General features: G+C 42.0%; 1 protein-coding gene across 1 annotated transcript in view; it reads left to right on the forward strand.

The window, feature by feature from the left end:
• Window positions 1-12,500, forward strand: part of vwa3a (von Willebrand factor A domain containing 3A) — a gene marked incomplete at its 5' end in the record, with an annotated part of 24,380 nt that overhangs the window by 2,320 nt on the left and 9,560 nt on the right. Inside the window, 15 exons of the mRNA XM_080448301.1 lie at window positions 35-89; window positions 653-760; window positions 929-1,035; window positions 2,423-2,554; window positions 2,754-2,856; window positions 3,502-3,564; window positions 4,085-4,240; window positions 4,666-4,810; window positions 5,284-5,387; window positions 7,568-7,648; window positions 7,835-7,929; window positions 8,062-8,181; window positions 9,732-9,806; window positions 10,342-10,504; window positions 11,344-11,533. Of these exons, the coding sequence (XP_080304427.1) occupies window positions 35-89; window positions 653-760; window positions 929-1,035; window positions 2,423-2,554; window positions 2,754-2,856; window positions 3,502-3,564; window positions 4,085-4,240; window positions 4,666-4,810; window positions 5,284-5,387; window positions 7,568-7,648; window positions 7,835-7,929; window positions 8,062-8,181; window positions 9,732-9,806; window positions 10,342-10,504; window positions 11,344-11,533 (1,697 nt within the window). The remainder of the gene's footprint in view (window positions 1-34; window positions 90-652; window positions 761-928; window positions 1,036-2,422; window positions 2,555-2,753; window positions 2,857-3,501; window positions 3,565-4,084; window positions 4,241-4,665; window positions 4,811-5,283; window positions 5,388-7,567; window positions 7,649-7,834; window positions 7,930-8,061; window positions 8,182-9,731; window positions 9,807-10,341; window positions 10,505-11,343; window positions 11,534-12,500) is intronic.

The following is a 12,500-nucleotide window of genomic DNA, read 5'->3' on the forward strand; positions in this document are numbered from 1 at the left end:
TCTGAAATGATGTTCTCTGGACTGTGTCACACAGGATGATTGAATTGTACCATGGCAGAATACGATGGCTCAACCAAGGGAGCAGGAAGGTACAGTAGTACACTGGTTCTCAACCTGTGGACCGGGGCCAAATGGTGGTCCGTAAGGGTATTGCAAGTAGGCCCCCAAATAATTGGCAAAACACAACGATTTTGATAATAATATAACATTGATAATATTTAAAAGTGATACCAATAAATAAGAACTTAAAGTATGCTACGTTAATTCCATTCCGACATGGCCTCATGCCCCCATGTGATCATAATACATTTGTTAATTCTTCGCATTCCTAATCCAATAATTTGATGACCGGCAGCGGTTCCGGTAGGAGACACAAAGAGTCTCCTTTGTGTCTCCTACCGGAACCGCTGCCTACCGGTCCGCTGGTCATGAAATTATTGGCTTAGGAATGTGACAAAAAAAAGAAGAAGTTTTGGGTGAACTATCCCTTTAATGTTGAACTTAGGTAGAATTTGGGTTGTACAGTATTGCTACTTGGGCATAATATAAGTCCAAATCTTGTCCTTCATCTTTATCTGTTGCTTCTGTGATGTGTTATTCAGGAACCGAAGTAGTGATTCCATTCCAACGCAGATTCTTCTGTTTGAATCAGGTATTTGGAGTGATCCAAGGTTCCAGAGTGGGACTGATTATTGACAGCTCTGATGCTAACTGTAGCTCTACCGAAGTCAGACTGCAGGAGCTACAGAGGAACCTTCAGGTCAGTGGCAGGGTGTCACGAACCCTAACCTAACACAACTTCATTAGCTACTATACTGTTCTTAGTAGCTAAGGTTATTTGTGCCAATGGTGTGTGCGCGCGTGTGTGTGTGTTTGTGTGTGTGTGTGCGTGTGTGCGTGTGTACGTGCGTGCGTGCGTGTGTCCCAGTGCCTTATAGAGGAGCAGCTCAGCACCAAAAAGCAGCTTTACCTGATGTCCTTTGGCTCAGACCACAGCAGCCTGTGGGACAGTCCCAAGGACATCAATGCCTCCAGGTGAGACCAACAGGTCACCATTCAAATGAGGTCAAAGGTCTCTCTCTATCCCAATCATCCTATGCAACATTATAGTACCAGGCTTTGATTTGTCCTAAAAAATACAGAATGTTATGTTGTTGTTTGGTTTGAAGTGATCATCACAAAAATGATAAGTTGTGACAAATGTAAACATAACACCCTACACCTGCATCGGTGGGTTAACAATAACAAGGTACTTGTGGTCACAGCACAAAACGTACACAAAGTTAGTACTCACTTGCTAATCCCTCAGAAATGCTCTCCAAAACAACGATTTTGGCGACGTGTTCTAAGTGGTTTGGCTGCGTAATGGAACATAGCCTTCAAACAGTGGACTCTTTCAAAAAAGAAAGTCCACAGTGTGCTTTCTTTCCTTGCCTAGCTTTGTGCCTTTATCACATGCGTTCAATCCGTCACAAAAGCCCACTAAAAGTTGTGTCATTCATCACTCTCCGGATATTATTGCTGACACATATCCCTTTAAGTGTTATGTCACGATGAAAGCCCCTATTATTCATCAGACGGTCTTATGATATCCTTAAGAGGCTTCTAGTCACTTTAGCTGACGTTCTTTGTTGATGTCCATGGACTCTGAATGTTGATCTACCAGTAGGAGCTGGAGGGGAGGCTGCAGGCGTTGTAGTCTCACGACCCACAGAGCAGCGTGCAGGCCAGTGTTTATTTCTGCTACGGCCCTTGGTTTATTTTTATTAGGGTATTAATGTCTATTTTGATATGCCTCTTGTGTTATTTTAGATGAGTCACTGGGGAATGTGTGGGCACATTTGAGAACACTTTGTGCCTGTGTGAAGAGAGACAGAGAGACACAGAACACATGCACACACGCACACAGTCACACACACACACACACACACACACACACACACACACACACACACACACACACACACACACACACACACACACACACACACACACACACACACACACACACACACACACACACACACACACACACACACACACACACACACACACACACACACACACACACACACACACACACACACACACACACACACACACACACACACACACACACACACACACACACACAGCTAAATGTGGGAAAAAACAGAAACAGCTACTGTGTTCTTTCTGTAGTAAATATCAGTGCCAAAAAAAGGAGATAAAAATAGACTATCCGAGTCCAAGTGATTGTCTGTTGTGTAAATCGTGATATTGCTTTGCAAGGATTACATGAACGTTCAGTCCATCAAAATGTCTCTCGCAGCAAACCGCATAATGAGCTTTATATTGAATGTATCCCTTTGACTATCCAGTTTCTGCATATTTTATCCTACTGCTTGGTCTGTGGCCTTGTCTACCATTTGTCTTCCCTCAGACTACAAGAGGCCCATGGCTGGGTTAGAGAGCTGAGACCCATGGGAAACTGCAACCTACTCCAGGCCCTTCAGAGAGGTCTGGAGCTGGGACGCTCTCAGCTTGACTCCTTGGTCATCATCCTGGGATCCAGGTCAAGATCTATCTGGCCTCCTTGTACAAAATGCTTTCTCATGCGTAACCTGCGTTTTTAGCTCATAACCTTCGTAGCTACCAACAATCGACTGATTTAGATAACAATGGCCACCTTTGCATACAACCATGTTTCCTTTCTTCCTTCCTTACTCTTTCCATCCATGTCTGGTCAATCGCACGTCTTTCTCCACCTCCAGGACTGAGCAGACACCAGACGCCATCGCCGAGTACGCGGAGCAGTGCATGCTGGGACAGGATTTGTCAGTCCATGTGGTGTCTTACTGCAGCAGCAGTGCCACTGTGAGTGGAAACAAAAATAAACATTTGAATCATGTGAATCTCAGGATCCACATGGGAACGACGTGGCTGGGATATGGATCTCAGACTCATGTGGCCAGCCTGTAATGTATTACATTAGTCGTCTAAGACTATGATAGATCTATGACCTATGAATTCCATGATGAAATTCATGTTAAATATTTCAAAAAGTATAATGCATGAGAAAAAGTTAGCCTACTGCCTGTGTGCACAAGAGAGTTGGCATTGATGGGTCCAGCAGTTTGCGAAGATTAGCTCCAGACAAACACACAAAGTCAGACACACAGACATCCTCTTATAGATGACTAGCCTCTGCAGAAGAAATGGTTGCACGCAATGAAAATATTGTATCCACTGCTTGACTGATTGAATACTTTATTAACAAGATTGTTAACAGTACATGATGTAGTGCAGTCAAAAGTTGTTAAAAAGATAACACAAAAAGCCCTGGTGGGCTTGTTTCCATTGTGGGCCATTGTAATCATCAGTAAAGACGTACAATACATACATTACATTACATAACGGTAAAAGGCTCCAGCAGCAGTTGTAATTTGAGGTCAGCCATGATTTTAGATTAGTTTAGGTTAGCTTTCTATGAATGATTTACTGTGGTTCTGTTTCAAATAGAGCACTGTAAAGAGACTCGCTGACGTGACCCATGGCCGTTACCACATCGTCACTGCTTCACTGGTAAATACCATAGTTGTGTGTGCACGTGCACGCGCATAATGTATGCGTATGTGGCATGTGTTAAAAGAATGTTGAACATATCCTCTCATCTTTGTCTGCCCTCTTGGGGGCAGACAAATACATTCTTAGTTGACTAATAGTCGGAGGAATGTGTCGACTAATCTATTATCCGACTTCATCAACAAATAAAATTACAATTAATTATTAAAAGTATTACATTACAATCATGCAGAGACCAGCCCTTTTTCTGTTGGTGACGTTGAGAACTGAACATTATTATGTTGATTGCACAATGGCCACTGGCTAATGGACTATAGACTGGTAGAATTAATAATTATATTTAGAGTTGCTCGTATTTTTTCAAAAGAAATGTCATTCAGCATTGAAAAAAAAAGCAAAAAAAATAGTAATTAACTGACAGTCTTAGTCAACTAAGACCAAAACAGCCGATTAATCTGTGTGCGGGTGTTTGTGTGTGTGTGTGTGTGTGTGTGTGTGTGTGTGTGTGTGTGTGTGTCAGTGTGTAGTAGATGACAGTACAGATGTCAGTGTGCTGCGGCAGGAGATCCAGGTTGCTAGGGACCTGCTGAGCCAGACCGAGGCCCTGCGTCAGGGACATCTGGAGGACATGATGACAGTCCTGGAGGACATGACAGTCTCTGACACAGATGAGGAGGTGACTGTTCTCTCTCTCTCTCTCTCTCTCTCTCTCTCTCTCTCTCTCTCTCTCTCTCTCTCTCTCTCTCTCTCTCTCTCTCTCTCTCTCTCTCAACACACTCACCATTTTGCTAAGCATTAACATTTACACCCCTCCTGCTGTAATCCTCTGCATTAATCTACTCTGCATTAATTTAACCACTTAAGACCTACGTACATACTTTGTTATACGAGGAATAGCCAAAATACCAGATCTACCAGTGAACTTGTAGATCTGCTATTTTCTCTATTCTTTAGAAATGTTTTGGAAGGATTTCCGTAAAAAGGATCACTGTTTAACACGGAACGATGTTTCGACACTCTCTCAGAGGTTAAGTCAACGTTGAGGATTTGACTGTGCATGGGACACAACTGTTAGTTTTATTTCAACTTCTTGTTCGCCAGCTGCAGATTTCTGCAGAGCTTGAAGACCTTTCACTGCTGCTCCCGTGCCCCGAGCCAGCCAATCGTAGCTGTCTCCTGAATATAAAGCCATCAGGTGTCCAAGATATCTGCTCAGCAGATTGGCTCCGTAGCAATGGATTGAAAGGTAAACTGCCAAGTATTGATTCCCTGCATGCCTCTGGGGCTTAACGAGAACAGGCTTGGGGGAAAACGTTATTTGTCGAATTCTGCTAAAATCTTGTTCAGGTTCGCTGCACACGTTGCTTTTCAGCCATATGAATATACTGCACAGTATATAAAAAAAAACACTGACTGTGGAGATTAAAGAAACTGACTATGTTAGCAAATCACTGAACTAGACCAATAGAACAATGTGAATATTATATGAAGTATAATAAGTATAATACAGTGTGAAGATTGTTATTGCTTAGGAAATATAGAAATGCTAATTTATTGATATGCAAATGTATTGATTAACTGATTGATTGGTAGGGAGAAAGGAAGGTAGATAGACAGACAGACAGACAGACAGACAGACAGACAGACAGACAGACAGACAATATAAGACACTGTTGCATTGTTTTTCACATCATATTTTTCATTCTCTCTGTGCCCTAGCTAAGAGACTAGGACTGTACCAAGTTCTGTCTCCTAATGCTTACTCCCCCGTGGAACAGTTTGTGCCCATTCTCAACAAAACAGTCACGTCCACAGTCCACGAGGTACCATCAGATGTGATTTCTGTTCTCCTCTTTGTTCTTCCTCTCTTATCTCTTCTTGAAACATCACAGCAATCATCCCCGTCAATGTCAGTTTTCTTCTCCCAGTGAGTTACTGGCTATGTTCTTCTCCAATCAGCTGTGAGCAGGCAGGAAACAAATGAAAACGTTTTTTGTTCACTCACCACAGGAACAGATTTATTCCACTGCTTTCAATATTTTACCAGCCAGATTTCAATTTTATAATATAAAATAAACACCCCAGATGGTGTTTGGCCTCTTGCTACCGCGGCTGAGTGGTTCTCAACATTATTTACCAGTGCACCCCTGCAACAATATTATTTCAGCTGAGTGCCCCCTTAACCAGCACAAAACATTCTTTGTCCTTGTTTTCAGTTGTGCGTTTTAACCACCTATCTTTTTTTTAATATTCAGAAATTCCTCAGGCCAGGTAAAAAAACTAATACAGCGAGCTTGCTGGACACTTGTTTTTTATTGGTTGGTTGTTGAGGTATATTGGCGATTGGTTGTATTGAAATGGCATATGGCATATAAAATATTTTTCTAATGTGTATCATAGTTTTCAGATTTAACTGACTTTATGAATGTGAAAAAACACACATAGGTATAGCATTATACAAAAGACCACATAAAACAAACACACATCCCGCACCCCCTCCCCCTTTAAGTAAAAGTATCAATACCCTATGGTAGAAATAGTCTGTTTGAAAATAGCCGATCTACAAGCTCACAACGCGTCGCAAAGCGACGCGTTGTGAGCTAGTAGATCGGCTATTTGAAAGACTTTAGCTGAGATTCACTTATTTTATTATATTTTGCTACATCATGCTAATGCATTTCAGCCTAGAGCCTTCATTTGAGCATCATAAAAACATGGTACAGCCTCTTTTAACCACTCAATGGACGCAGCCCTGTTCTTTTCTGTCGTCATATTACTTTGAATGGTGTCTTCATGCTCAATAGGCAAATATAGAAACATTATAGAAACATTGTGTTGTGATGCAACACGTTGTGAGTTTGTAGATCAGCTATTTTCACAGAGCGACACTGCATAAAAACAAAAGGTGTTCTGCATAGTCCTTCAAAGTCTAAAATTTCAGAGAACCATGGTTACGAGTAAAATGATTAGGCATAAAGCAACCAGTATATTTTTGAAGCACTGCCATTTCCACTCATCTGATGTTTTACTGACTGAGCACCTTCAGTATACCTGCTCTACACTTTTACTTTTATCTTTGTTTGTAAAGGTTCCTTTATTTATATGCCTGTCGGCACTGCAAACACCATTTCTATTTAGGGACAGGGGAAATTGGTGATAATAACATTTAGGGATAGGGTTATTATTGTTTGATATTGTTTGAACTTTTTTTCATCTGCTGTGCTCTCTGCTTCGAACCACTTTCAAGAAACCAACATAATTAACAGATGGATGGGGAAGAGAAATCGGTTGCTGATGATGACACAAACATTTATTATTTATATTTATTTGGTCTGACAAGATTACAAAGGAAAAAAACTCTGCTAAATGCTATTTATTTATTTGTCCTAATGTTTTGAACCGCACTCTCATATGTTCCAGTGATAAATATAGACAACGTTTTCAAACCTTGCCTCTTCGTCAGGTCAAACTTGCCAAAGTATGTATATAGGTATATGTGCACAAATTTGAGAATTGTGTCACACCCACATGAATAGAAACCTACAGGTCACGTCATTAATGGGTGGACGTACACTATGGAGTCATAATACTGTACATCTCACAGTCAAATTACAAATACAGTGCTATACATTTATATGGATTTATGAGGCACAAGTGAAAAACATGATTAGCTTAATCTACTTCAACTAGATTCAGATAACCGGGCATAGCTTATAGTGAAAAATTGAACTGTATAGAGGTGATCCTTATTCATGCCTTCATGCCTTTTGTAGACTTGTCCAATGTATAAACCCAAAGGGATTTGTACTGTAACAACAGTCTACGAATGTCTCATCCTTGTCTGGGACATTTTACATGTTCAATCCCCTGATATTTTAGAGATACCATACAGTGTCTGGCCGACATAGTGTGCAGGTTCTGTTCTTTCGTAATAATCATATCCTAACCCAGCACATTGACAAGTGACACTTTTTCATCCTTTCGTCTTTGGCCGCCTACCCAGAAAGCCATGGTGCAGTTTGAATGGCATGACGGAACAGTGAAGAATCTTCACGTGGACCTGCCGTGTATTTTTAACTACCAGGTGTGTGTGTGTGTATGAACGAACGAACGACCGTGACGTGTCCCCATCACCTGGATTGTTTTGTTTTGTTCCTCACCCCCGTAACGCTCATTCACCGTACCTTTTGTTTCCTTCCACTCTCATTTTCTATCACCTGTCCCTCCTCCATATCTCTCTCTCTCTCTCTTTCCCTGTCTCTCTCTTCAGAAGCAGCTCCAGGCAGTGGTGTGTGTGTTGGAGAGGAGGGTGCAGTGGCTGAGCTGTGGAAGCAGGCAGATCTGGGGTGCAGTGTGCGAGAAGAGGTAGTGTAGAATAGAAGCCAGAGGCTTCTATCTACTGTATCTATCCATCCATCCATCCATCCATCTAGCCACCCTTCCTGTCTTGCTTCCCCTTCATCCTGTCTTCCTCTCTCTATATCTCTATTTCCATAGGGTCCAGATAGTGGTTGATATGTCATTGATGAGCTCTAGCCTTTCTCTACCAATTGACCTGTTCCTCAGGAGACTACTGGAAGAGCAACTGTCCAACAAACACAGTTTCAACATTATCACGTAAGCAACACACACACACACACACACACACACACACACACACACACACACAGACACATACACACACACACACACACACACACACACACACACACACACACACACACACACACACACACACACACACACACACACACACACACACACACACACACACACACACACACACACACACACACACACACACACACACACACACACACACACACACACACACACACACAGTGTGTCTAATTGTAGATCCTGTGTCTATAAAACAGTTAAAACCTCATCTTGCTCGATGAAGGATAATTGAAGCCTTGCTTGCTTCACATCCCCTCCGCCCCGCTTCATCAAGCGTGATCTGGTTAGGTTGTGCGTAACGTCACTCTAATTGATTTAGCTTAAAATCCCCTCATTGCATCACCATCCCTAGCTGCTCTTTGAAAGCATGACCTCAGAGAGCCTTTTCCCAAAATTGCCATGACATGAGAGGACTAATCACCTTCAACAATAACAACACCAAAACGGACATCAACAACATGAGATGACTAATTTACGTCATCACGAACAACAACAACAACAACAACAACAACAACAATGTGATATGAGATGTCTAAACCACTTTACTCACTTCAACAAGTATAGTAAACCTGCAGACGTCAAAGTTATGTGGCAGCCTCACAATTTACCCTAGGGATATTAAAAACAAGTATAGGTTTATTATTGATGGAGGGATATTTACAGATCCCATACACAACTATAGTGATTTCCTGATGGAATTATTGCATGAACTGTATTGTTGCATGTGACCGTGTTGCAGAATATCTAGACCAGTGGTTCACAAAGTGGGGTCCAGGGCCTTGTAGCGTTTCCAAATGGACCTTTTCAGGTCTGTACTGTAACTCCTTACAAGGGGGTCCATAAAATGAAAAAGTTTGAGAACATAACATATTTTTGGTACACCGGTGGATGAATGGATAATGCGCCTACGGTATGGTTGCTACATCCCTACTGTAGTTTCCAGCAGAAGCCATGTGTTGCACATCTTCCCCCCTCAGATTCTTTCTGCACTCTCTTATCGAAATAAAGCCGAAATGGCCTAAAAGCCTTAAATAAAATAAATAAAAAAAAGAAGAACAAAAGAAAAAGTTTAAAAACAATGCACTGGTATAACTCAAAGTATCACTGAATAATATGATGTGCACAAATTTGTTTTCACACTCATCTACCAATAATTGTAGGGTTTCTTAATGTTTCAGTTGTTTAGCACGCTTCAACAGTGAACAGCTCCGTTTTCCAGATGCCATCTGTTCCACCGTCATTCTGCCTCTTTGTTTTATTTGCATCTCGCATCCCTTGACAGTCAGATGCTGTCCTAGAAACAATAGATCATTCATGTGTATACCCAAAATTGAATTGCACTGTTTTACTTTTCATCTCTCATAAAAGAATCAATTGTTTTTGTTTGTTTTTCTCTGCACTCTCCTTTGATGTTCGGGCGTGCCTTTGAGATCTTGGTCGTCAATCTTGACGCTTCTCCATTGTGCTGCGTTCCATCATTGTGACAGGTTTGGTTCCAGCGTAACAATGTGGAGAGAAAGGATGGCTCCCCCTACCCCAGAAAACCTTGGAGATGCTTGGCAGTAAGGCCGTCTGGAGTCTGTGTGCGCATGTGGCTATGGCTGCTGTGTGATTCTGTCAGGTGTCTGCTTTTGAGAGCTCTTCTCTCCTTCTCCCTCTTTCCTTCTCTGTATCAACGTCAGATCTGCTCTGGCACAGCCCTCAGCTGTCAGAGAGACCGGTGTTCACATGCTGCCTAGTCAAAGCGCACAGCGCACAACTTTAAAAAACCATCTGCCGTCAAAAATGATACTCGAATAAAACTTTTGAACAGAGTTTGCAGTTGTACATGTACGGTATGTGCGTGTGTGTGTGCGTGTGTGTGTGTGTGTGTGTGTGTGTGTATATTACTCTTACCGTTGTGTAGGAATATAAATAATACATTTTTGTTCTTATTAGTTGCTGTTTTGTCATGGGATTAATCGAATTAGCTTCAGTCTAATATTATATTAATTATTACATTATTAGCCAACAAGCATTGGACTGATGTAGTTTATCAGTGGCACCTGATACCTCCATTACCTCCAATGTGGACCTTATTTCAACATGTCTCTCCAGATGGTTCCAGAGCGTCCAGTATTCAGGCAACAGGACCACTCTGGATGGTCTGAGACAGGCACTAGCTGGGACCCTTCATGACAACAGTGGATCTGGTACATCCTCTGATCATCTCACACAGGGTGTCTACCTCTTCACCAGCGGGCTGCCTGTCCAAGAAATGGTGAGAAACTGACCGGTCAGTCACAACACACAAATGATTATGTCTGTCGTCGCTGTCAGGTGGACAAAAAACAATAAAAAAAAAATAAAGAAGAAAGAACCTGTGTTCCAGTGAATCCAATGTAGTTATTATTTGGTCACAGGCTCTTGTTAATACTTTATATTGGTTAAATATGGTGGTTAAAAACCCACAGACAGACTGAACCGTTTTCAATTTGGCCTCCCTATTTTGGGCATGTCATTATAGGCAAAAATGTTCAAAGGCGTAATTTTGTTTTGTCACATTGTAATGTAATGTGAGGTTGTAGATCTGTTATTTTTGCAATTTTTATGTGACACTGTCATACAATGAAGTATAAAGTATATGATTTATTTATGAAGGTTTCTGCCCAACAGCGACGATATACTCACAGCCTGACGCAGGCTGACTGTGGCCATGAGTAAGAGAAGACAACAAAAATACAATAAATAAATGGCTTTCAAATGGTTCTCATGGGAAGAGCAAAGGGATAATCTGCAGTAGGGGAATTGTGAAGCCAATTTACTGTTGTCTGGCACCCCCTGCTGTCTGAAACGATTCATCTTTTACTTTGAGGAATCACACACAGTATACTGCACACATCATTAATAAAGCTCCAGGCCACACAGGAGAGAAACTGGGATTGAGTATAAAGACTATGCTTCTGTCTCTCTGCAAAAATGATGCATTTTCAACGGGAAAAAGTATATTTTTTCCGTTGACAATAATAGTTTATGTCTCCAGTTGACCATCAGAGATTGCATTTTGCTCACTATCATTCCAAGCTCCTTTCCTGAACATCTATGACATCCGCTTTTCAGGGTGAGCTATGTTCATACGCGTCTGAGTCCTGCAGTCGTGAACGCCTGCGTCTGCATGTGTGTCTGTTCACCAACCAAGAGAAAGACCAACACCCTTCCCTTGGTTACACCGACCTTCAGAAAACAGCAGGGGCTCTGAGAGAGCTGGCACAGGCTGGCAGGGGACGTTTTCATTGGTGCACGGAGGAAGGTACCAGAGAGATTGCACACACGCACTCAGGCACTCAGGCACGCACGCACGCACGCACGCACGCACGCACGCACGCACGCACGCACGCACGCACGCACGCACGCACGCACGCACGCACACACACACACACACACACACACACACACACACACACACACACACACACACACACACACACACTAACATCATCTCACACACAGCTCCAGCATATTGGCTGATGTAATGGTTTATTAGGTTATCCCTGCACTTAAATGTCCATACAGTGTCAGAGTAGGACATAGGGCCCTCCACAGTTCATTATAATACATGAGAGACCTCACTCTAAAATCCTGAGTGGTCATTTATCTTTGAGAGTATACTCTCTCAGTTGAAACATGTATAAATGAACGCTGAGGATTTTACTGTGTAAGCTAATCAAAGCTAGTTTGCATTCTGAGAGGCCTCATTTTAAATTGACTTGGGGGAAGAAGTTTGGAGAGGGTACAGACTAAGCGATGTCGCCCACCCTGAGAGGTCAGGCAAGGTCATGGCTCTCCCTGGTGTGTATGAGTGGTAACTGCACTGTGCAGCATTCCAATAAGACAGCAGCTCTGTCCTCTTATTAGACGAAACACTGGAAGACTAGACAAGTAGATGGGGAAAGACAGAGGGAGGTACACAATGACATTTGGAGTCTTCATTTAGCTCTGGGTGCTTTTACATTCTCAGAGATAAATGAATACTCCAGATTTAAATGGGTAATTGTAATCTCGGTAACGGTAACGCAGTCAGTGTGTTATCGATCTGGGAACCCATTCGTTAAAAAATAAATAAATAAATTGCAATAGGATCTTTCTTGTAAGATTAGTGTGTTATTTATAATCCTCCCCTCAAGATTTTTATATTGTTGCAGATAAATGTTTTAGTGTAAACAGCTACTTAGTGGAGCCTGTGAGGAGTGATATCACAAGGTGCTCTGCTGGCTTAT

The sequence above is a fragment of the Gymnoscopelus braueri genome, assembly GCF_963280865.1.
Source record: "Gymnoscopelus braueri genome assembly, chromosome: 13".
Classification (NCBI taxonomy): Eukaryota; Metazoa; Chordata; class Actinopteri; order Myctophiformes; family Myctophidae; genus Gymnoscopelus; species Gymnoscopelus braueri.